Source organism: Maylandia zebra, linkage group LG19 (genome assembly GCF_041146795.1).
Source record: "Maylandia zebra isolate NMK-2024a linkage group LG19, Mzebra_GT3a, whole genome shotgun sequence".
Taxonomy (NCBI): domain Eukaryota; kingdom Metazoa; phylum Chordata; class Actinopteri; order Cichliformes; family Cichlidae; genus Maylandia; species Maylandia zebra.
Window position 1 is genome coordinate 8,989,534 of NC_135185.1, and position 25,276 is coordinate 9,014,809.

The window sequence follows — 25,276 nt, forward strand, 5'->3', positions numbered from 1 at the left end:
ATAATGACGCCCATACATATTTACTAGAAAAGAAATAAAGAAAACAACAACGAAACAAATGGAAAAATGTGTCATAATAAAAATGTTAAAAGAAATATAAGAAAACATGGAATGGGCTGAAACAAAGTAAAACAAAAATTATTTATAGATTAAAAGCAGAAAATATGAACCAAACTGAAGAAAAAGTAATTCTGGTGTTTTTAAATAACATCTGTAAGAATAATGCAAAAAAAGGTGTGTTTAACAGAGTTATTGTAGTGCCTAATTAGTTTTTATTCCGTTTTGACTCAGTTTTCAGTCACTTTTAATTTTAGTTCATTTTTATTTAATCATAATAACACTGCTATTTAATGAAACTGATTATTTATTTTAGTTAATTAGAATGTGTTTTTATTTTCATATTTAGTTTTATTTAACTATAATAACCCTGCTATTTAATGATAATGAAATTTTAGTTCAGCGTGTAACTTTTATTGTGAAGGCGCATCCGGCCCGCGCGACCTCGCGCTGGGTAAATTGGCGGGTCGGAGTTTGTGGGAAAACAAACGGAGGAGAAGTTTTCCCGGAGTGTCGAGCTATTCTCCTTTGTTTTCATGATCTTCATCAGTCACTCCTCCTCCTCTTGGTCCGCTGGGCAGTGAGGCTCCCGTGACGGACAGACCGAGCCGGAGGAAGAGGAGGATGCGGAGATGAAGCTGCTGCTGTGGATCGTCGTGTTATCCCTGCGGAGCCCCGCGGGGAGCTGTGGGAGCGGTGAGTGTCCCGGGGGTCGTGGGCAGTTAGCACAGGAGCTAATGCGACCGCTTTACATCCGCCGAACTCCGCCCGAAAATTGTCAGATTTAAAGATTTTACCGCCTGTCAGACACTCACAGGGTTAGGCTCACCTGACGCTCCGAGGTGATGGAGCCTCTCAGTAAATCGGCAACGCGAGTCACACCAAGCAGCGTTTATCTGAAGCTGGTTCGCTTTTTTTCTAACGTACAGACCCCTGCTCTGACCCGAACCCGTGACAACTTCACATTTTAACCGAGTTCTTTCTGGTTTGTTGCGTTCGCGACGATTTACCTTCAGGCTCGTGACAAACTAAAGAGGTCATGCCATGAAGTCATTTACAGCACGTGGAGCAGCTCGCAGACACATTATATCGGGCAGTTCTTAAATGGAGTTTGGTGTGGGGACTCGTAAACAGAGGTCAGGGGGCAAAGTGCAGCTTTCCGGGCTGATACTGAAGCCGTGGGCTTCGGGAAGCTTTTATGGTCCCCGAGTCATGATGTGAAGCTGTCAGTCATTTTATTCAGGACCCACGTCACTGCGGGTGTGTTGCAACTCACCTGTAAACATGCGCGCGCACACACTGCAGAATAACCAGAGTTCCTCAGGTTAAATCATCAGACTTCTCAGCACAGCTCTGAGTTCATGTCCTCAGGTTTCAAGTAAAAAATAATCTAAACTCTTTTATTGATATCACGTCTAAATCCCGAAGTTTCAGGATCACATGAACACCTGTAGCGCCTCACCTGTTTGTGTGTCAGACTGAACCACAGAGTTAGTCTGCTCACAGGGGCGGAGCATTGATTAGTATTGGTTATTGGTATTTTTACTGATGCTTCGCCCAGTGCACCATTACGTCATCCTTCCAGGAAGTGATGACTGCTGCCTTGTGATGTCATCAGCGCATAGAAAGGCTTTCACCTGGCTGCTCTCTGATTGGATCTGATGTTTGATTGGGTTTCAGTCAGACTTTCAAAATAAAAGCAGTTGAACTGTTTGAGCTCCTGTATTTTCATGAACCCTTTAAATGTTCAGATTATTGATCAGTGATCGGGGAGAGACTGAAGGAAGATAAAATAATAGATTCTCAGGCAGCTTCTGAATGAAGTTCTTATGGAGGACGTCAGTGATGATGAGGCTGTTCCAGAAAGTTCAGAGAAGTGTGTTAAGTTTGAGATGAAACACTGCTGCGTGGAAAACACACACACACACACACACAGATCTGCTGATGAAAACGTGTTAAACTTTCAGTATGACAAAAGAAATGATTCAGACTGAAGAGCTTGGGTGAATGGATCAAGCCGACTCCTCCTACTCCAGCAGGTGTGGTGTTCACAAAGCATCCGTCCAATCAGACGGTGTCTCAGGGGAACGAGGTGCGGCTGGGCTGTGCAGTAGAAGGCGTGACGGAGCCGGAGATCACCTGGATGAAGGATGGCGAGAAGCTGTACAGCACAGATCAGGTGTTCCTCACACTGGGAGAGCAGCACTGGGAGACATCACACAGGTGCAGAACACTCAGTCGATCAATGTTTTTCTACTAACGTTTTGTTTGATTTCCTGAAAGTGCTTTTCAGACTGGGGGGCGGGGCTGCCAGAGTGCTGTGATGTCATCGTACTGTCAAACCACGTTTGTCTCTTCGTTTAATTATCAGCCAGCGGCGCTCACTCCGCGGCTGCTTCCTGCTGACTCAGCCGGAGGTTATTCCTTCAGTGTGAAGCATCACAGTCTCCCTTCTAAAAGGGAAGAAACACAATATTAAAGTTTTTAGGCTAAATCCACTGTAAGAAAGCAGCTTTGAACTCTATCTCCTTCCAACACCACCTCCTCCATCTGTGTCGCTCCTTTAAAAGGTGAAATGAAAAGCCCACTGACATCTGGCGGAGGCGATCCTAGGTTTGATTCCAGGCTGCAGGTGTTCGGACTCCAGACTGAGCGCTTCCTCCTCCGTGATCTGACAGGACGCCCAAAGAGGAAAAAGTGGGCATGCTGCTGAAATTCAGCACCTGGCCTGATGATGGCGCTGTGCCTGTTTCAGTGACTAAACAAAGACTCAATGGGCCTGATTTGCTTATCGTCACAGTAACACCAACCACTCCACCCTCTGGTCCAAATTTGGTCCCTTCCTGCTACGTGAGGTGCAGATGTTTGAAGCAGAGCCCTCAGCTCGTGGATCCAAAGCTCTCATGAACCTTGCTCTGTGCTGGGCCGGTGCTGTGTGACTGTTATTGGGTCTGATGTTGTGGTCTGTTTCAGTGTGAAGTCGGTCCAGCAGCAGGATGCGGGTCAGTACTGGTGTGAGGTGGAGTTCCACGGCCTGACCTTCTCCTCTGAGCGAGCCTGGATTACAGTGGAAGGTGAGGACCTTGAACATGGTCGCCTCCTCCTCACGTTTCCCATCATGCTCCAGGTTCACCTCCTCTTCTTCCTGCAGGAGTTCCTCACTTCACCCAGGAGCCTCAGGATGTGGCGATGTTCGCCGGCACACCCTTCAACCTGACCTGTGCCGCCATCGGCCCCCCCGAGCCCGTGGAGGTGCTGTGGTGGCTGGGAGGAGTCCAGGAGGGGGAGCCCAGACCCTCACCTTCCATCCTTCACGTCCCAGGTCAGAGAAAAATGACATCCAGGTGCATCATGGGAAAGGTCCTCAAGTATCAACCAGCCTGTGGGAGGAGCTACAGTGTGCCATTTAAATTCAGAAACGTTATTACTGAAATGATAAAACACACACACCTGTTTGATAAATGAGTCAGACACAGCTTTATGACCCCATTATTCAGCAGTTAACGACACGCCAATGCACGCACACACACACACACACACACACACACACACACACACACACACACACACACACACACACACACACACACACACACAAAAAAGCTGGATTTAATCCACAGGTCGGTTTAACTGGAGCCAGATCACGCCGTGTTTCTCCAGATTAAAGTTTTCCCACACAGCCTCAGCTGATTCATACCTAAAATATCTCTGATATTCAGAGTGTGTGGTGTGTGTGTGTGTGTGTGGGGGGGGGGTGTTTGCAGTGGGAGAAACGTCATCAGCTGACCTCTTCAGTTTACAAACAGCACATGTGCAGTGATTCAGGCTACGTCCACACTGGCCCGGATGGATTTGAAAATGGCATTTTTGTCTGAAAGCGCTCCGCCTCCACACTATCAGTCGTTTTCACAGAGTTGTGCGTCCACATTGAAACGGTCGAAAATGCCTACGTTCCAGTCCTGCGCATGCGTGAAACGCAAGAAGACTCGACCTGCCTCATTTCTCTCTGCCGCCTATTTACTTTCCGGCTCTTTGAAGTGTCGCGGCAAAATGTCGAGGAAAAGCAGCGAGTTTGTTAAATGGACTTGCAATGAGGTGGAGTCGTTGCTGCGAGTAACACAAAGGTACAAAGTTGCAAAAGCGAGTGAAAAGAATGTGAAGAACAGCTCTCTGGAGCACGTGCAGACTGATGTTCATCTTTAACAGGGCTGTCAGAGCAGCTGCTGTATAACGCCATCTTAGTTTAATTGGTCACATGACTGCATCACATGACTAACGTGTCATTGTTTTCAAAAAGTCTCAGTTTTCCACACTGTGACACGAAAGCACCGTTTTCAAAACGCTGCGTTGTCCTTGAGCCAAAACGCCGTCTCAGTGTGGACAGGAGGCCAAAACTGAGAGAAAATGATGCGTTTTCAAACGAAAACGTGTTAGTGTGGACGTAGCCTGATACTCGCACCACTGACTCACGATAGGCTGGGACAGACCTTCCCAAAGTGTGGGGCCCGCCCCCTAGGGGGGCGCAGAGCCATTGCAAGGGGGGGCGCGGCATGAAAAGGGAAAAAAACAACAACACAACGCTTGGGCACAGCTAGCACGGGACACCCACACAAACGCAAAGCAGGAGATGAAGCATCGCTGAATATGTTTCCAAACCAGCTTCATTCTAAGCCAAAGACTAGAAAATATGGTGAAGCAAATCTGCCCTTTGGCTTCACCTGCACAGGTGCTGAGGTAGGTCTCCCTGCATTATTGGTTTTCCCTGCATCGGGAGCAGCGCTGGGCTGTTCAAATCACAGACAAACAGGATCCCACATTCTTGATTTTTAGTTCACAAACACTTCTTGTAATGACTAACTACTCCTGACATTTTGGAGATGTTAGCTCTTTACACAGTAAAGTTACAGCAGGTTACAAATAACATCAGGCTGATCCTGCCACAATTTGTTCCCCCGGTTCAAATCATGGACTAACAGGATCCCACAGCTGTTTATTTTTTTGAACACATTTTGCACAGAGAGGCATTTTTGGAAAATGTATTGATGCAATGTTGAATATTATTACACAGGAAAAAACAACTACATGTAAAATAATCACACCGTGACGCCTCTGCCTTTGTGAATGGAGGGACAGTAACTGTGTGTGTATGTAAGCTGTAAAACCTGCAGACAGAGACAAAATACTGTTTATCTGCTATTCTGCAATTCCTCTCATGTAAGCAATAATGTGGTGCACAGCTGACGTGAAAAAAGGCACATACCTTTGACGTTGTGTGACGAACTCTGTATTCCTCGTCCACACGGAAACGCAAAAAATGAGTTTTAAAAAAAAATGTGCGCGAGCGAGGGGGGGCGCGAACATTTTTCTGTAAAACAAAGGGGGGCCCAGCGAAAAAGTTTGGGAACCACTGGGCTGGGAGGTCAGTTTATGATCACTAATATGCAAACTGATTTATCACTGATCAGTGTCCATGAGTCCCATTCACAGAGAGTTGAATGGCTGCAATCACAGCATGTAAGATGGTGACAGATGGAGCCTTAGGCCCCTCCTCCATTCAGAGATAGTCTTTCCCTTTTCACGTAAATGGCCTCCTTGACTCCGCCCTCAAACCAGCGTTCCTCCCTGTCCAGGATGTTACATCCTCATCACTGAAAGAGTGTCCACTGGCCTGTAGGTGTGAACAGACTGCAAAGTCCTGGCCTGATGAGGTGGCTCTTCTGTGTTGGTCCATCCTCTTCACCAGAGGTTGTTTGGTTTCCCCGATGTATAAATCCTGCCAATCCTCCTGCACTTAACTGCGTACACTATGTTACTCTGTGTCGGGGGACCCGATCCTTGGGGTGGACCAGTGTTTAGGATTTAAAATCCACAGAGATGCGGTGTTTAGAGAAAAAGTGTTTCAGCTGGCATGCACGGGATCACTGAGGGTTTTCAGGCAGGCAGCAGTTGTCCTTCTATCCTGGATAAACACATTTACTAAGGGCCTTCTGGATGTGCTGCTCTCCTGCTGTCAGCTCACGCCCAGTGTTCTCACACTCAGCTTCAGTGTAAATGGAAGCTTTACACACGCGCACACACAGTTTCTTGTGTCATCTGTGTTAAACTACATCACCCATAATGCGCCTGGAGCTCCTCTGTGTGTGCGATTAATGTGTGTGTGTGCGCGCAGGTGTGAACAGCAGCATCAAGTTTTACTGTGAAGCGAAGAATGCCAGGGGCGTCTCCGTGTCCAGAACTGGAACCGCTCACATCAAAGGTGAGGCCACACCCACACAGGTGTACGCTGAGCTGTGATTGCATGGCTATGTGTGGGCGTGGCTTGTAAACAGTGTGCCTTTGTGTCTCAGAGCTGCCAGAGGCTCCGGTCAGCCTGCAAATCGTTGGGATGGTGGATAACAACGTAACGTTGTCATGGAAACCGGGAGTCACTGGTCACTCTGAACTGTCCACCTGCATCGTCCAGGTAATGCACACCTTACCCTCATACCTCACCTGTAGGCCTCAAAAAGGTCCTCACTCCCCCCCCCCCCCCCTCTGAACCAGGTGTCGAGGCGCTCCACCCGCAGGTGGGACCTCCCACAGCGGGAGGTCCAGGTTCCTCCTTACCTCCACACTCTGACTGGTCTGAGGAGTCACGCCAACTACAGCACCAGGGTCTCCTGTGTGAACGAGGTGGGGGCGTCGCCCTTCTCACCCTGGCTGCACTTTCACACACCTGAAGCAGGTAAGACAGGTGCGCTGACCGTTACCTGCAGCAAACATGTGACCGTGTCATGTGACCAGCTGGTGTCTTACTACCTCACAGTTTAGTCAGTAAACACGAGCTACAGCTGTGTGTGTGTGTGTGTGTGTGTGTGTGTATTTGGGAAGATTCCAGTCCTCGGCGTACAATCAGCTTTTGTTTGTGTCCTAAATCCAGTGTGAGGCCTGCAGCAGGGCCAGCGGCGCCTCCTGCAGGCGGAGCTCACACTGGGCCCTTTGAGCCACAGTGACCCACATTCAGCTGCAGGCCTGAGCAGCTGAGCACAGAGACAAACACCCAGTAAAACACGGCAGGAGAATAGAAACCAATAGAATCGATAGAACCAGAGGAATCAGTTGATGTGCGGTCCGAGTTTTTGTTGGCTCGTATGTGCTTTTATGTACATGTGACTGTGAGTCTGTGTGTCCCGCCTCAGTGCCCTCCGCGGCCCCCAGGAATCTGACATTTGACCTCTCGGAGCAGCAGCTGTTTCTGAAGTGGGCGGAGCTTCAGGTGGACGAGCTGCAGGGTCGACTGTTGGCCTACAAGGTGCAGTGGACTGTGGGAGGAGAGGCTCAGGTGAGACAGTCGTACCTGTCTCTCCAATGTGATTGGAGGTAGAAGGTGACGGTGATGATGTCATTATCTCTGCCTGCAGGAGCCACTCCTCTTTAAGGAGAACTCCGCCCACCTCTCTGGAGGTGGTCGTTTCTTTAACGCGTCCTTCCAGGTGGCGGCCTGCACGGCGGTGGGCTGTGGGCCGTGGAGCTCCCCGGTGCTGCTGCTGCCCCCTTCAGGTACTCTTAGACATGACATCAGCTCTGATGTCACCGCGGGGTGTTTGAAGGACATTGATGGATTGATTGTTGCCTGGCTGCTCTCTCAGCGCAGGTCCGGGTCCCGCGGAGCCACATGTGGGTCGGTCTGCTGCTCGGCCTCCTGGTCGCCACCATCGTCGGGCTGCTGCTGGCTGTCGTCGCTCAGCGCCGCGGGAAGGAGATGCAGTTTGGGTACGAACGTGTTCACGCACACCACTGACCTTACTGCAGCACGCCTTCCTGCGTCCACAGACGCGCTGCAGCAGTTTATTTATCCACAGCTGAAAGTAGTCCCAAACAGACGCAACATGTGAACTTTTAAAGATGTTTCTGTACGTTTCCACGTGTGAACCAATGAGCTGCCAGCATCAGGCCTGTGGCTGTTTCTCTCATGTGTTTTCATGCTTCCAGCTCGGCCTTCAAGTCTCCGGGTGCAGAGACCTCAGTGTCCTTCACAGCAGCGCGGTCCTTCAACAGGAACGTGACGGACCTGCAGGAGTCCACCTGTGAGTGTGAGCACGCTCAGTGTGTTTGTTGATCGACACGATGTTGAGTCAAGTGACAGACGATGAACACGGGAATGTGTATCAGACCTCGTTGCCTGTGTCTCCCCCCAGTGGACGGTCTCTGCATCAACGACGAGCTGAAGAATAAACTGAAGGACGTTTTGATTTCTGAGCGGCGGCTGACGCTCGGACACATGCTGGGAAAAGGTATCGCTATGACAACAAATGAGACGTGTAAACAGGAACTGTCAGCAAACTCCTCACCTTCTCTTGTAATCAGAGCGACAAACACTAATTTATGAATTGATGTGGGTTGTTTTGTTTTTTTAAATGAAACTAAATCACATGATTCGCGCTGATGTCACCTGACCTTTTATATAGATGGGTGACAGTCAGGTGGTGGGAACACGACAGAAACACCTGTATAACCTCAGCTCTGTGTGTGTGTACAAAATACAACAGAGTGCTGAGTGTGAGGAAACTCCAAGAGTCAGGAGGTCACAAGCACACACACAAAATGTTTAAAAATATCAATATTCATTGAACGTGTCAGAAAATAATTTGTAGAATATGTTAAAACATAAATAAAAGTGCAATAAAATAACAAATGCAAACAGAAAATCACGGTGTGTTTACCTGTGCAGGTGAGTTCGGCTCAGTGCGTGAGGCCTTCCTGAAGACTGAGGACTCGTCTGTCCAGAAGGTGGCGGTCAAAGTACTGAAATGTGAGTTGTACTCTTCTTCTTCTTCTTCTCCTTCTTTAAGCAGCCGATGTGTTGAATAACCAGATCACGTGACTTCCTCCAGCTGACATCACCTCGTCAGGTGACATCGAGCAGTGTCTGAAGGAGGCGGCCTACATGAAGGACTTCCACCATCCCAACGTCATCCAGCTCATCGGTAACCCCGCCCACCACACAGTGGTTAACCGGAGGTCAAAGGTCAGGCAGCGTGATTAATGTGCCGATCTGTCCAATAGGAGTGAGCCTCCACCGGCGTCCCGGCCAGCGGCTGCCGATCCCGATGGTGGTTCTGCCGTTCATGAAGCACGGAGACCTGCACACCTTCCTGCTGCTGTCCAGGCTGGGAGACGAGCCGTTTGTAAGACACACCCTGATCGATAGCTGATCAATAACCGCGCTATGCTTTGATCAATAACCAATGTGCCTCTGCATTAGGACCTGTCTCTGCACACGCTGGTCCGGTTCATGTTGGACATCTCGCAGGGAATGGAGTATCTGAGCAGCAAGAACATCATCCACAGAGACCTCGCCGCCAGAAACTGCATGTCAGTCCGCCAATCGCAGCCAACCAGTCGATCAATGATCTGATTCGCTTCAGATAGTCGTTGTTGTTGTGAGTTTAAATGAGGAGGAGGAGTGGCAGCAATCTTCCACTCCAGCCAAACGTTGAGAGTCTGCTGTTGCTGGTGCTCTGTCATGTGTGTCACATTCAGCGCGTGTACATGGAAGTGAAACTTTAAAGATGAAGGATAAAACTGAGTGTAGGGGGCGCTGTGCCGGCCTTAGCGAGCTCTGTGTGTGTGTTTCAGGCTGAACGAGGACATGACTGTGTGTGTGGCAGACTTCGGCCTCTCTAAGAAGATCTACAGTGGCGATTATTACCGTCAGGGCTCCGTCTCCAAACTGCCCGTCAAGTGGATCGCTCTGGAGAGTCTGGCTGACAACGTGTACACCACGCAGAGCGATGTGGTACGCACGCACACACCTGGGACACACAGACGTCTGTGACGTAGCTGTCCCAGATTACAGATCCTGATTCAGAGCAGAGGACATTTCAGGCTCTTTTCTTTTTTAGTTTCTGCTGATAGTCACGTTCAGACAGCCTGAAAACAATGCCTGGCGGCAGCTCGACACTGTGATTCATAAAAATCCATCCTGACAGATCCATGAGCTGACATGTCTCAGCACTTATTGTAAGTTTGCTGATCAAGCAGAAGGCGAGTGCTGATGCGAGCACGCAGGGACGCTTTGTTCTCTGCAAATGGTAAAAATGGTAAATGGCCTGCATTTGTATAGCGCTTTTCTAGTCCTTAAGGACCCCAAAGCGCTTTACACTACATTCAGTCATTCACCCATTCACACACACATTCACACACTGGTGATAGCAAGCTACATTGTAGCCACAGCTGCCCTGGGGTGCACTGACAGAGGCGAGGCTGCCGGACACTGGTGCCACCGGGCCCTCTGACCACCACCAGTAGGCAAACACGGGGTTAGTATCTTGCCCAAGGATATTTGGCATACAGCTAGGAGGCAGCCTGAGATCAAACCACCGACCTTCAGATTAGTGGCTGACCTGCTCTGCCACCTGAGCTACAGCCACCCCACTGTAAAGACGATATGACCTGAGAGGAGGCGCCGCTGAGTTTGTGGCATCAGTGAACCTGCAGCAGCTTAACGCTGAGACGGGTTTAAACTAGAGATGGACCGATCCGATGTTACGTATCGGTCCGATACTGACGTAAATTACTGGATCGGATATCGGAGAGAAATAAAAAATGTAATCCGATCCGTTAAATATCAAAAAAGCACCTCACAAAACTTGCAACATGGCGTAACTCAGCACGTCGCAGCAGTGTGCTCACGTGATAGAGCAGCTGTGTGTATTTGTAGCCTCAAACCAGCATTTCATCTCCGAGGAACTTTTCCCAGAGAGAAGTAAAGCAAGTGTGTAAGTTCATCTCTGAATGTTTGTAAAGCATTCCAGCCTTAAGCTTAACAACCGATATATGGAGCGACTGCCTCTCCCTCTCCTGTTGCTACTTCAATCATGAAACTGATCAATGATCAGCTGATCGGCTTTTCTGTCGTGACTCCGTCTCTCTTGTTTGTTTTTGGCCCACTTTGCACCAGAAAGAGAGAAACCAGCGGCTGAACAACAGCAGCACGTTTAAGCTTGATCAGCTGTTGTTAGAATGTATTTAATATTACTTTCTACTCGAGGATCTTTTTCTACGTAGCTGACGCTGGTAACTGTGCAGGGGCGGATCTAGCAAAGTTTAGCCAGGGGGGCCGATAGGGCATTAACAGGGAAAAGGGGGCACAAAGACATACTTTTCTTTCTTGTTCTCATTTAAAATGTCTAGCTTTTAATAAATAATTATCTGAATCTTACACCCAAAGTTTTAATCTGATGTAAAATATATATAAGTCAATTACTGTATATAGTAACTGTTAAGTCTAATATACCCTAGTAAGCTATAGTACTTTTTCCTTTGGGAAGGTACCATCTGTGCAGTCTGCAGTTCTGTTGTAGAAAGATGTTGAATCTATTTAATTATTCTTGAAAAATAATTTATTTCTGTCCATTTTTTTTTCACACTGCATCAAATTAGAGTTGATTATGTCGATTAAGCATCAGGAGGTGGAGGGTGGTTCCCTATTTTTTTTGCTGGGAGTTTGCAGCCCTATTAGTTAGGTTGCTTAATATTTCTGCTAAGTACTCTTTAAAATACCAGAATAGGGAGGATGGAGCAGGTTTAAGTTTATTAGATTGATCAGTTTTGCTGAACTTTGAAATATTTTGGGTGCTGTGTGTTTTTTACAGAACAGAATAACAGAATAGCTTTAGTGTTGTTGTTTATTTAAACCTGAGTATGAACTTATACAAAATGCAGCAAGATATTAAGAAAACAGTTTGATTAAAAAACACTATATCGGATTTATATCAGTATCGGACATAAAAAAGTGGTATCGTGCCATCTCTAGTTTAAACACACCTGTGCAGGTGGTTTCTGCTGTCACCTCATCACAGCTGTAGTGCTCGTTACTGCCATCTGCTGATGAGGAGTGAAGCTGTGACATAAACACTACCTTACGTCAGCAGACCAGCTCTTTGTCACATGATTAGATTGTCATGGAAACAAACTAAAGGAACATGTTAGGAGTAAAATAATGACTTTAAAAGTTTCAGGTGTGTGCACTCAGCGAATGATGACCTTCTGTGTGTGTGTGTGTGTGTGTGTGTGTGTGTCAGTGGGCGTTTGGCGTGACGATGTGGGAGATCATGACTCGCGGTCAGACTCCGTATCCTGGCGTGGAAAATTCGGAGATCTACGAGTTCCTGATCAAAGGAGAACGTCTGAAGAAGCCGGCTGACTGCAGAGACGACATGTGAGTGTGTACACAACGACACAAACAACATACTGAAGAAACAACAACACAGAGAACGAAACCCCTTTCAAAATAAAGCTGATCACGTCAGCTGTGTGCACTCTTTAACCTCTTTCTTCTTCTGTGGTTGTCAGATATGAGATCATGCACAGCTGCTGGAGTCCTGTCCCTAAATGTCGGCCCAGCTTCCAGCAGCTGGTCGGCCAGCTGGAGGCGCTGTGGGTCAGCCTGTTGCCCGCCTCCCCTCAGAAGGAGCCGTTATTCTACGTCAACCTGGAGGGCGACAATGGCGAGCATGGGGAAGGAGCCCGGGCCCAAGGGCCTGAGGAGGCGGCGGCGGCTTCAAACTGGGGCGTCCCATGGCAGCGGCAGGTGGAGCACGAGGAGAAAGACTGGCTGATTGGGTCTGGGGCAGCGTTTGCCATCGGTGGTGACTACAGGTACATCACCGGCCCCTGTGGAGTCTCCGAGGAGGAGGCAGGGGGAAGGTGGCCCACAGACACGTTACAGGAGGAGGCGAGGGACGAAGATGACGACGACGTCGTCATCAACGTGTGACACAGACTGGCCAATCTCAGCGCTCCTCCGTCAGCTGATCAGACTCACTTTAAGGCACGGAGCAGCGGGCGGGTGGAGACGCACTGAGGGACAATCACGACCACTCCTCCCACTACGTTTCAGAACAAAGAGTCAAAGGATCCATTAAGGAGTCGATCAGCAGGTGAATCGGTAACGGAGGGAGATGCTGTTAGTCACCGAGAGGAAACAGAAGGGGGCGCCGAAACGCCTCACATTCATTTCATTAATAAACGTTTTATTTTCAGGTCAGTAAATCAATAATTCACGTTTTATTGATCGATCAGCAGCCGCTTCTTTGTTCGATGATTAATCACTTGCTGTTAATTAATCGATTAATCAGCCTGGATATTTTCTTTGCAGCTTGTGTTTTAGAGGACATTACCATTTAGGTCTGGAGCTGTGCTTTTATTTTGAAAGACTGGGGGTTTCCTGAACACACCTTTGACCCTTACATGGGCCGGGAACCTCCAGTTGGACAACCCTGCACTGAACCTGTATTAACAGGGAAACATTTCAGGTTTGACCTTCCTGCTGAAGCTCCTCTCACAAAGCATTTTTCTGAAGCGCTTTGATTTTAGTTTATGATGTGTTGAGAAATTATGGGATGTGTGAAAGCTGCTGGACGTGTCCTGTGAGGCCTCTGTGACCTACATGTGCCTTCTATTGGTTTCTTCTTCACGGTGTGTCCCACCCTCTGTCAGTGTCTCTCTGCTGCCCCCGGTGGTGGCTGTTGCTGTAACAGTGAAGCTGTGTTTTGTTATTACTGAATTAACTTGAAGTTTTAATGGTGACAGACTTAACTGATTTATTGATTTGTTGATCCTGGTTTGCGTTCGTGTCTGCAGTGTCTTGTGTTGCTATGACGACACTCTTACCTCTGTGTGTGATGTCTCACTGACTTCAGGTCTGTAAGAAAGTGATAATTAAATAAAGTGTTTCCTGTTTTCTGCGCTTTGTCTTCTGATCTGAGGTCAGATTGAAAACAGCCGTGGTCAGTAAAAATCAGCGTCCAGCTCTGTGAAATCATTTCAGTTTCATCGTTTACTGCCCGTTTTCAAATTCAAAAATAATCAGACAAATATTTATCAACAGGTTTGCAGCTCTTCAAATAAAATGGATCAAAATAAAATCTTTAATAAGGAATAAATGTACTAAAATACGGGGTAAAGATCAAGTCAGGTATTTAAAATGTAAAACGAAAAAATGAGGTAAAAGAGACAGGAAGTGATGTCACACCACAGGGCGGGTTTGTTTCTTCCACATGATTCTTCGTACTTTACTTACCGCATGCCCATCAATAACAGCTGACAGTCATTTCACACCTCTAAACAGACTCGTATTCAGCCGTAACACCTCGAGCTGTGTCAGTGAGCCGGTGATGTCTTAACCTGAGTCTGTGGTCTCTGCTAGGGCTGTGCGATATGACCAAAATCTCATATCCCGATATAAGAATTATATCGTCCGATAACGATATAAATCACAAAAAATAAATTCAGCTCGACTTGCATGAAGTGTTTTCAGCTGGGCGTCGTGTACCTGGAGTCGGGCGTTTTAACAGATGCATGAAATGATACATTTTTAGACATAAGTTGTAACGACTGCCGTTTTCTTTGTATTTATTACACGGCGTGCTGCGGGGAAAAGCCTGTTCTAACGTTTGAGTCTTCCGTTTATTTTTTTAGCACCTGGCGTCTTTTTTTTTACTTCTCATCCGTAAATAATCTGCTCTTTCACGTGATTCAGTTTATTTTGAAAAGTCTCAACAGGATCTTGAGCTTTATTGTGAAAGGTTTATGTGGAACATAAACAAGCGGACACGCGGTGGTTTTACCGCGTGTCCACCTGTGTCCGCTAACGACAACGCATAAAAACAGGCGCTTGTCCGTCCGTAGTGTGGTTATATTAAATATAAGAGAAAGAGAGAACTTTAAGAAATGAATATAGCCACTACAGTGACCATCAAAACGATGAAAAAATATTGCCGTAAACAGTTTATTTTGCGACACCACGAAACAAACGATAGCGTAAAATGAAACGATAGACGTTCTTATATCGTCATCCGATATATATCGTTACATCAAACAGCCCTAGTCTCTGCCCCTCCCTGACTGCGGCTCTGCTGGCCAAAATCAGACTGTACATAAAGGATGGATGTAAAGGTAACACCTGCGTCCTGTTTAATCCGGGGCTGACTCTGAAGTCTGATTGGACAGAAGCCAGCTGATCTGTGAGCTCGCTGAAGTTTTTCCAGACGCGTTTTAGGACAGGAAGCGGTTAAGATGGTAACCTCTGACCTCACAGTTCAGCTCCATCATTCATTTACAGTCTGTGGTCTGAAGGACTGAGACTTGGTCCCTGGCGTTTATTCACTCCAGCAGGGGGCGCTCTGCTGCAGCGCCTGACATTTCCTCTGCTGACATGTCATGTGACAGGAAGCTGAAGGGCGTAGAGGCGACGGCTCAGGTTATTGATTATGATGTGACGGTAATCTGACGTGTGACACGGTAGAGGATGCCTCGTCATACATGTTCAGTGTTAGTGATGTAAAACCTTTTACTATTGTCAGGTTTTAGGCTTACAAATATTTAAAATAACCTCATACTGGACAGATTTGTGATGTCATTCAGCAGGTGTGTGTATGTGAGTGTGTCGCTGTGATTGTGAACACTAAACCTGCAGGGCAGCCTCGCCGTGTGGCGCCGCTCTGCTTCCTGATAACTGTGATGTAACGGCTCTGAACATGAGTTATGATATCATCAGGGTGGAGCTGCTTCCTATTAGCTAATTGGAGGACCGTGTTGCTTTTGTTTAACATGACATTTAGAGAACACCACACTGCTCCACCTGCGCCTGGTCTCCAGGCGGCGCTCTGATGGAAGCAGAACGTTCCTGCAGGTCGGTGAGAAACGAACCGTGTGAATAAACGGGAAAACACATGAAGACCGTCACACTGAGCTTCAGCATCAAGTGCGGCACTTAGGCCCCGCCCATTGGTTAAGACAGCGATCCCAAGTCTCTGAGACGGGTCGTGGTTCTGTGCTGTGATTGGACGTTTCACTGCTGGTTTGTTCATTGTTTACGTCGGTTGTGATGCAAACAAGAGCGGCTTAACTCTATGGCCAAAGCTATACTATGTTCTGATTTTGGATTTGGATTTAATGTATATAAAGGCTAATTCTACTCACTTATACATTATCCTGTTTTGAATGTAGAATTTTGTTTTTTGTTGTAAAATCTAATATTCATGCAACAAAGTAGAGCGCTAACTTAGCAGCTAGTGTGAATTTGCTTAGGTAGTAGCAGGTTGTATAAACAGACACTATGGGTTTAACACAGGTATAAATATCTGCTAATCAGTGTTAACATGAACTGAAATATCATTAAGATAATTTAATGGGTTAACTTAAAGGGTGAATTTATACCTAAATTCGACCTGTTGATCATACTACAGTGCAAACATGCTTATATCTGCCCTAAATCTGTGCAGTTTAGTCCTTTAGTCTATAGAGCTGGCCATCTTCTGGAGCCAGTCTTAAGTGGCAATGCATTTCTTTTCAGCTCCAGAAGTTGCTCTCTGTTTCTCTGTCTATACTAACGACTGTGACTATGCTAACTGGGATAATAAGGATGGTGGCTAGGGTTATAAGGAAGGCCAAAGCAGTCCCTAATGCTATGTCTTAAGTGTAACATTGCTATGTCTTGTCTTTATAGTGCCAGAGTTGGGAGGAATACCTTAACTCTAATTCACAACAGCAAAACTATGTTGGTTTACTACACAAAAGAGAAAAAAAAAAAGCGGCTTAACTCTGAAGGAGCAGCTGAGCGTGCCGACAGACCTGAAGACACAACGACACAAACCATAAACTGACCAATCAGGTCGCTGTGATGACAGCTGTGACATCACAGCAAGAGATGAACCTTCATGGTTTCTTAAATATGAGGATCTGGTGTACTGATGACATCACAGCGCTGCGATTAGTCAGTTTGGTTAACATCGGAAACTCCACGATGATCAGCTGATTACAGCGTTAATCCCAGTTCGCTGTGGTTCTTCAGACTTCACACAGAAACAGACGGTGTGGAGGAGGCCGCACAGGAGGTGGTGCCACAGGAGGCGGCGCCACAGGACAGGAGGAGGCGCCACAGGACAGGAGGAGGCGCCACAGGACAGGAGGAGGCCGCACAGACCTGTGGAGAGGATCAGGATGGAGGTTTTGGGAGGTGTTCAGCGCTGGGACAGAAGCTGGATATTTCACACTTTCATAGACACGCTTGTTCTCAGACTGACCCTCTGCATGTTTCCACGTGGACCTGATCACCTGTCAATGACTGTTATTGATCACTGCTGCAGAAGCTGAAGCCTCACCTGCCACCAGGGACGTTTGAGCTGCAGGTGAAGTTTGGCTAAACTAGAAGATCAAAAATACTAAAATACCTGCTCAAGGCAATACAACCCTACCTGTGCAGAAATGTTGGTCAAAAAAGAAAGAATAACGCAGCAAAAAAGTAGCAGATAGCTGTGCGCACCATCGACGAGGTTAAATCTCAGTTTTCCTCAGGTAAACGCAGAGTTTCTTCTTCTTTAAAACGCCAACATGTGACCAAAGGCCGACGCCCAGAGTGGCTTGTCGTGGGGAGCGTCAGGGAGCAGACTCTGGAGAAACCTCACTGCTGTTCCCGTGCAGACTTAAGCGCTGTCCTGACCTCACGGTTTCCTCCAATCAGGCTGAGAGATGTTTAAACGAGGTGTCAGGTGTTTACCGGCCAATGTTTGAACTCCAGGTAGAAAGTGTGAGCTGAGTTTACCTGACAGGCGCATTTCCCCAGGACAAACACTAACATTGTGGAGGTTCTGGTTCCAGCTACCTGTCACACTCCATGGTGATTGTTTATCCAGGTGTTTTACAGTCTGTCTTCGCAGCTGTGGTTTCCAGATATTTTGTGCTCAAAGGTCTCCAGAGTTTCAGAGCACACCTGTACTCGTACCTGCGCCATCACACGGAGATGCTGCAGAAACCTGAGAATAAAATTCTATACACACACACACACACACACACACACACACACACACACACACACGAGTGTTTTTCTTTTTACCTGTTCTTAACGCGCCCACACAGACCGCGAGATTTCACAGGACGCAAAATTTTGATGAAGCTCAACATTTGGATTTTTTTGGCTGTGAATAAACAGATCTGACCAATCAGATCGCTGCACTTGTACTCGTATCCCAAAGCGCGCACCGTCACTGAACACACATGCGACTCGGCAACACTAAAATAATCCTCACTCACCGCTCGCTGCTGCTCCAGACTGAAACGATCCCTCCTGGGATCAAACCAGGAAACCTGCTGCTGAACGCGTGAATCCAAAAATTCTGAATTTCCTGTTATCTTCATCAGGCTCCGCGTGTGAAGCCCTCTGCATCTACACCTTATAAAAGCCTCCACCCTTTACAGTTAACCACAGCCCGCTGAGTCCTTCACTATGTCCATGAAGCTTCACCCTCCTCCTCCTCCAGGCTGCAAGTCCGACCGTGCAGAGCTCTCACACACACCTGATCACCACGCCTGTACTTTCATTCTTCATAACAACGTTATGTTAAACTGCAGAAGCCCGGGGGCAGGTATGCAGGTGACACTGAGGTCAGAGGCACACACTTGTGCTTAAAACAGAGAGACAAAGTAATCAGAGGACTCCTATTAAACACTGGACACACTGTTACCTGCACTAAATGTTTTATTGTAATAGATTACTTATTCACGAGCTGTGTCACGTGACTTACCTGTGAGTGTTATAAATGAGTGCATTTATAACGTGCCGGGTGGGCGGCAGCCACACCTGGCTAACTTAGTGTTAGCCGTGAGCTAACGAGGCACCTGGTGAACCCCGTACGCACAAAATAAAGCGCGCACACAGACACAGGAACGCGCAGTATCAGTGCGGGCTGAATGATCCAGCTGTGGTCACGTGAGTAGTGTGGCGGCAGCTGTGGTTCCCGTGCTGTGGCTCGGTTCCGCTTCGGAGTGTGACTAAACAGAGTCAGCTCGCCCCAAGCCCGCGGCCCGAGTCCGGGTCGAACCGACGGCACGGAGCCCCGGGAGGCGGCGGGCTGGCCGCCTGGGATCAAGCCGCGCCGCGGGGTCTCACCGGAGTCATCTTTGTGTTCTCGGAAGGCACGTTCGAGTCCCGCGGTCGCTCACGGGTCTCCGACGGCCGGTGCTCACGGGGATTCCTGCCGTCACAGCCAGGTTGCGGCCCCAAGATGGCGGCGGAGGCTGCGCAGTACTGGCGGAGGTGACGTGACTGCGGAGGACGCCGCGTGCGCTGTTGTTTGCCTCCCACCATTAAAGACTCTCCGCGGCCAGGCCGACCACCGAACCCGAACAACGGATCCACGGAGCCCCTCGGAAGCGCCGGGCGCGCGGGGGCGAACACAAGGTAACGATTGCGTCGGTACCGGAGCGCGTGGCCGAGCTTCGGGGTGACGGCAGCCACGGTGAGCTCGGTGAGGCCTGCGGCTAGCTGCTCTCTGAGGGCGGCACGGAGCACAACGAGCCCAGCGGAACCGAGACCGAACCTCCGCGTCCGCGCGCTGCTTCACCGGAACCTCGGGTGTCTGTGAGCACGTGCAGTTTAAAGGGCAGGTTAGCACGCGGCTCCTGCGGATGTGTTTATATCCAGGAGGCCAGGTGAGGGCAGATGGGTCATGGTTAGGGGCGGAACAAGGCCGAGGGCCTCAGTTTGTAGTTTTTAGTGTGGGGTTAGGGCGGGAAAGTAGCACAGAGCTAGCAGGCTGCACAGTGTCTGCGCCCTGAATGTTTCTGAGATGCTCTGACCTCAGCTCTGCCACGTTCACGGGTGAGTTAAACTAAAGTCAGCAGCTCCAGCGCCCAGAGACCTCCTCAGTGTCCCTCAGACCTCCTGCTGCTACCCAGGGCTTGATGTGGCTGTGTTTTAGAGCTTCCTGTAAGAGTCTGCGTTACTTGTTAAAAACTGACTACTTGGACTTCATTGTAACACCTGCAGAAAGCACACCTTAGTATGCAATCCTGTCAAGACTTCTGTTTTCTTCAGGTGGCATAATAGCTGCAATGCTAACATGTTAGCAGATAGCAGCTAACCTGCCCAGTTAGCGTGAACACTACAGTGCTAAAGTATATGAGACTTAAGATAGCACAGTTACCTGTTACGAAGCCTGCAGTCTGACATTTTTGACCACACATGACTGCGAGTGCTAGCACTGGCTAGCTCACCAGAATTCGTTATTCACTCATTATGACTGTTATACATCTTATGTGGTTAGCACAATGAAATTCAATTTAGTAGGTCGTCAGCAGGTTACACCTGTGTCAGGTAAACATCCTGCAACATGACATCACACACCCTGTGACCATACCTGACTGTATTTGGATGTGACGTGGCGGTAGGCATTATCAGCTAGCACTTTCAGGCTAACGTGATTGCAATCAGGATGTCAGTTTCAGCAATGATAACACAAAATGTTTCAGTAAATGTTCGTCCAGAGTAGAGCAGGGTGATATGACCAAAAATAGTTATCACGATATACATTTGAAAATTTGCGATAACGATATAACTGACGATATAATTGACACGAGACAAAATGCTTTACAACTCCACAATTTTATTAGTGCAAAACCCCCATCAATGTATTTTCACTTAAACAAGCAGCTGTTTTTTATATGCAATAAAGTTATATAAAAATGTAACAGTGCAAATGCAAATTCGTTGCTGACAGTTTAACCAAAAGGCATTTCCAGTGGAAACTGACCGACATATCCTCAGCATAACCATGTATAATATTCACAAAACTTAAAAAGAGGTTATACACACACAATACGGTAATATTATGTTGAAGCACAGTACGTATCACTCCGCGGTACAGCGGTGCGGCTTCGTAGCTCAGCAAAGTCCTTTGACAGATTTTCGAGCGCCATGTACATAAAATTGTTTCAAGGTCAGTAAACGCAACCAGAGTTCATACATAAGGCACACGGGATTATAAGGGGCACTGTCAACTTTCAGAAAAATCAAAGGATTGATTTTAAGTGTGCCGTATTTTCCAAACAACACGGTAATAACGACGGCCCGCTAGCATGCTCTACCGAAAATAGTGCTTTGTTGTGTATCTGACGGACGAAAACTAAACCAGTTCCACACCAGTGAAGCTGCAGCATTTTTACAAACCAGTTCTGGTTCATCTGTTTCATTCAATGATCCGCTTTCGCTCTTCTCATTCTGCATTGCCGCCATGTGCGTATGTAAACAAAGGCACTGCGCATGCGCGTTTTACACATATTCTATCGCGATATTTCGTTTTCCTATCGTTGCCCAAAATTACACCGTATTACCGTGAACGGTATGAGATAGCCCAGCCCCAGTCCAGAGTATTTTTTGTGAGGTTGAAGCTCAGCCCGCTCTGGCTTCTTGTCGTGTCCTTTGTGATGACGGGACATGATTTTGTGTCACGTTCCTGATTCAGCGTGGAACCCAAACTGAAACACGCACTTTTAAAATGAATGTATATAGAAACATATTTATGCACAGCTATTGATTCACCATAATGTCCACCATGTCTTGTTGTGTTTTTATAGCAGAATCTGTGATTTTGTTTCGTTTCTGTTGTTCATCAGTTAAAAATCATCTAGTTATTGAACTTAAAAAACGTCTTTCCCGTGATGTCTGGTCGCTGCCGCTCTCTCCCCGTGTGATCGCTAGCTAAGCTTACAGAGGTCTCCGCTGCAAGGGCCTGCCTCCACCCAAAAGCTTTAACAGACTCTGGTGTATATGAAGCATACGATGGATAAGAAAACCATGTTTGCGTCTAAAGATTCAGTGGTGATCGTGTTACTGAGGTCAGTGTTTGCTGATTTACAACAAGAAATAAAGGCCTGTTTAATCTGTGCAGCAGAGGAAAGAATAAAAATAACAGAGAAACGATTCCCCTATCAGCAAACTGGCAATACACATGCACAGAGATGATGGTGCTTGTCTGATATTTTCATTGGTGCCTGCTCTGTTAAGTAACTGGTCAGTAACCAGTATTGAACTTAACGGTCTGAATTAGGGCTGCCACGATTAGTCAACTTGTCAAGATTACATCGACGATCAAAATCGTCGACACCTCGTTTGAAGCTTTGTAAGATCCCAGAAGACGCAGGAATAAGCAGACGTCTATTACCCACCAGCTCGATAGCTAGCCGAGAGGTCCGAGCCTCGAAAACAGTGTACTCCCCGCACATCGTTTTCAGACCCCCGCGGTCTTTCGCTACTCAGGTTAAACATGATATATAAACAGTGTAGGGACTAATGCGTTACAGTAACTACGTTATTATTGCGGTAATGAGCACGGTAACTAGTTATTATGCCAAAATCAGTAAAGCATTTATTGTTACTGGGATTTAGATGGGGTCGTTACTCGTTACTACTTGTGTTGCGTTCGACTGACCTCGGAAATCGGAACACGGACCTGGGAATGATGTCACACTCGACTAAATAGCGTTTTGGTTAGCGCCAGGGTGACACCCTCAAACATGGTTGTTTTGCTAACCCTCTACAAAAACAAATTACTACTAAACACATATGCAGCTCATCTGCAGTCTAGAATCTAGCTAGAATCATGGCGTCAGTCGACGACGGTCCAGTTGTTTGTTTTAGGATCCACTGCTTCTTCCTAGTGATAGATTAGATTAGATTTATAACACTGCTGCATCAACCCCAAAATGACGTGTTTGCATTTGTAGAGGGTTGAAACAATAGAAATAGATTAAAACAGACAGGAAAAAAAAGTGACACATAAAACAAACATCGTTAATTTCTAATTTAGTTTCATTAATTTCATCATTAACTTGCACTCACACTGCCATTAGGTGGCACAGTGCAGTGTGGCAGGATAGTGCTAACATGTAAGCAAGCTAGAACACTGGCATCCTTGCTGGAAGCAACACATTAATAAGAGAATTCTACGGTGGCCCTGAGAGGCCAAACGGACCGCAACTTCAGAAAACACTTGCAAAAAGAAAAATGCTGCAAAAAGAAAATGCTGCAAAAAGAAAAACGCTGCAAAAAGCACACACAACACAACGGAAATGTTTCTGGGGAGACAATAACCGGACGGACCAGTTGCACGAACCAAAAAATGCTAACAAGTGCACTGGGACTGGGAGACACTTCAAAGAAGTGGAAGCGGAGCAGCCGAAGAGTAAACTTTCAAAAGTAAGTAGTAAATATCATGTCACTTATTTATGTGCAAATGTTTAATAATGAAGAACATTAAAACATTACTGTTGGCCACATGTCGGCAAAGTTATGTGACATTAGTGATGTTTGTACTTTCAGCGTTTACTTTGTTTGAAATCCTGTAGCTCTCTCTCTCTCGCTCTCTATATATATATATATCTCTTACAGAGAATGTGATGATTTTGTGGATAATTAAAGTCAGTCATATATCCACAAACACAACAAGCTAAAAGTCAGTGATGCTGCTCGGTTTGCAGTCCTGAATATCACGGCACAAGCAGGATTCACTGCACTGTTAATGTTAGCTATGTTATATTGCTGCCTCTGTTCGGTGGTGTCGAGCCAAACGGACTTTAACATGTGTTTTAACGAGCTGACGGTTCACTCGTTAAGCTGAAAGAAAGATGCTTTAATCACAGGAGTCACACATGTGTCCACTGCACCATCTGGGAACTCTTCTTGTTTCGTAATAACACAAACACTAAATCCTCCTTCTCTGGTGCTGTTTTGTAGCAGTGTGTACACCTGAGACTGTCACCTGTCTGTCTGTCTGTCCTGCACTCTCTCTGTTTCTTTCTCTCTGATTGTGGAATAAAAGTATGAACATGTGTTTATAAGTTACACTTGTGTTTGAATCCTGCAGCTTATCACACATTTGATTTCCATGTGTGACAACTGCAAGTGTCCAGAGTGAGGACAGACTGAGGGACCCACTGCTGCTCATCAGCTGTGAGGCTTTGCACCCCTGATGATACACCAGGACAAACTCAGCAGTGTGTGAGGAAGAGGAGGAGGAAGAGCCAGCAGCAGCTGACAGATGGAGAGAATAGACAGACTGTTCCCTGTTATTGAAGGACTGCTAGGAAAGTTTAGAATAACTAATTGTCTGTCCTGAATCAGTCTTATTAGGTAATGTTCAAATAATTTTGTCATTCCAGTGTTTTCAGTGTGGGAGAAAGTACTCAGGGCCTTCAAGTTACACACTATGAAAGGCAGCAACAAGTTTTATATTCAGAAACCTAAAGTATGTATCAGCAGCAGAATGGAGCTAAAAATAAATGTTTGTTTCAGTTCTATGAAGCTTTGAGTATTTTGGATTAGTAGCACTGCTGTGTGTGTTGCATCATATTGCTGTAATTGTTTATATGCTTTATATATTCTGAGCTAAGTTGATCTATAGTGTTACATCATATTCTGTAAGGATGTTATGTGTTTGTAGACTTTCTGCCCAGTTTGACCCATTTAGCAGAAGTCAGCCTGTTTAAGGCTCTGATATCTATTCTGTATGACTTAAAGCAGTTATGACATGGTCTGATTTTCTCACCCAATAAAGGAATATTTCATACATCAGTCTACTCTTCATTCTATCAGACACAGTTATCACAGCTCGTACACTTGCTTTTTACACATGTATGTAAGCATTGAGCCAAATTTAGTAATGCCAGCATACTGAAGGAACGACATTTGTCTCTTATATACAGTGGGGCAAAAAAGTATTTAGTCAGCCACCGATTGTGCAAGTTCCCCCACCTAAAATGATGACAGAGGTCAGTAATTTGCACCAGAGGTACACTTCAACTGTGAGAGACAGAATGTGAAAAAAAAATCCATGAATCCACATGGTAGGATTTGTAAAGAATTTATTCGTAAATCAGGGTGGAAAATAAGTATTTGGTCAATAACAAAAATACAACTCAATACTTTGTAACATAACCTTTGTTGGCAATAACAGAGGTCAAACGTTTACTATAGGTCTTTACCAGGTTTGCACACACAGTAGCTGGTATTTTGGCCCATTCCTCCATGCAGATCTTCTCGAGAGCAGTGATGTTTTGGGGCTGTCGCCGAGCAACACGGACTTTCAACTCCCGCCACAGATTTTCTATGGGGTTGAGGTCTGGAGACTGGCTAGGCCACTCCAGGACTTTCAAATGCTTCTTACGGAGCCACTCCTTTGTTGCCCGGGCGGTGTGTTTTGGATCATTGTCATGTTGGAAGACCCAGCCTCGTTTCATCTTCAAAGTTCTCACTGATGGAAGGAGGTTTTGGCTCGAAATCTCACGATACATGGCCCCATTCATTCTGTCCTTAACACGGATCAGTCGTCCTGTCCCCTTGGCAGAAAAACAGCCCCATAGCATGATGTTTCCACCCCCATGCTTCACAGTAGGTATGGTG

General features: G+C 46.8%; 2 protein-coding genes across 8 annotated transcripts in view; both read left to right on the forward strand.

Annotated features, from left to right (window-relative positions):
• The first annotated feature begins 491 nt into the window (after positions 1-491).
• tyro3 (TYRO3 protein tyrosine kinase) lies at positions 492-13,789 on the forward strand. Of its 5 annotated transcripts, none has more exons than XM_076877781.1 (19): positions 492-753; positions 2,094-2,280; positions 3,031-3,131; positions 3,209-3,379; positions 6,227-6,313; positions 6,405-6,520; positions 6,601-6,790; positions 7,236-7,378; positions 7,458-7,596; positions 7,686-7,809; positions 8,029-8,129; positions 8,235-8,330; positions 8,768-8,848; positions 8,931-9,023; positions 9,103-9,224; positions 9,302-9,411; positions 9,676-9,835; positions 12,123-12,259; positions 12,394-13,789. In XM_076877781.1, exons 1-19 carry the CDS (start codon positions 690-692, stop codon positions 12,815-12,817), a joined length of 2,646 nt encoding a protein of 881 aa, XP_076733896.1. In that variant the 5' UTR covers positions 492-689; the 3' UTR covers positions 12,818-13,789. The 5 variants fall into 5 exon arrangements, with proteins under 5 accessions (XP_076733896.1, XP_076733899.1, XP_076733898.1 ...); XM_076877784.1 differs by having other exon boundaries at positions 8,029-8,123; XM_076877783.1 differs by having other exon boundaries at positions 2,097-2,280.
• Positions 13,790-19,121: 5,332 nt separating this feature from the next.
• The window catches only part of mgaa (MAX dimerization protein MGA a), a 29,860-nt gene continuing 23,705 nt past the window's right edge, over positions 19,122-25,276 (forward strand). For all 3 annotated transcript variants that reach the window (XM_004569897.5, XM_004569899.5, XM_014410123.4), the window contains exon 1: positions 19,122-19,279. The gene's annotated coding sequence lies outside the window, so the exon portion shown is untranslated. The remainder of the gene's footprint in view (positions 19,280-25,276) is intronic.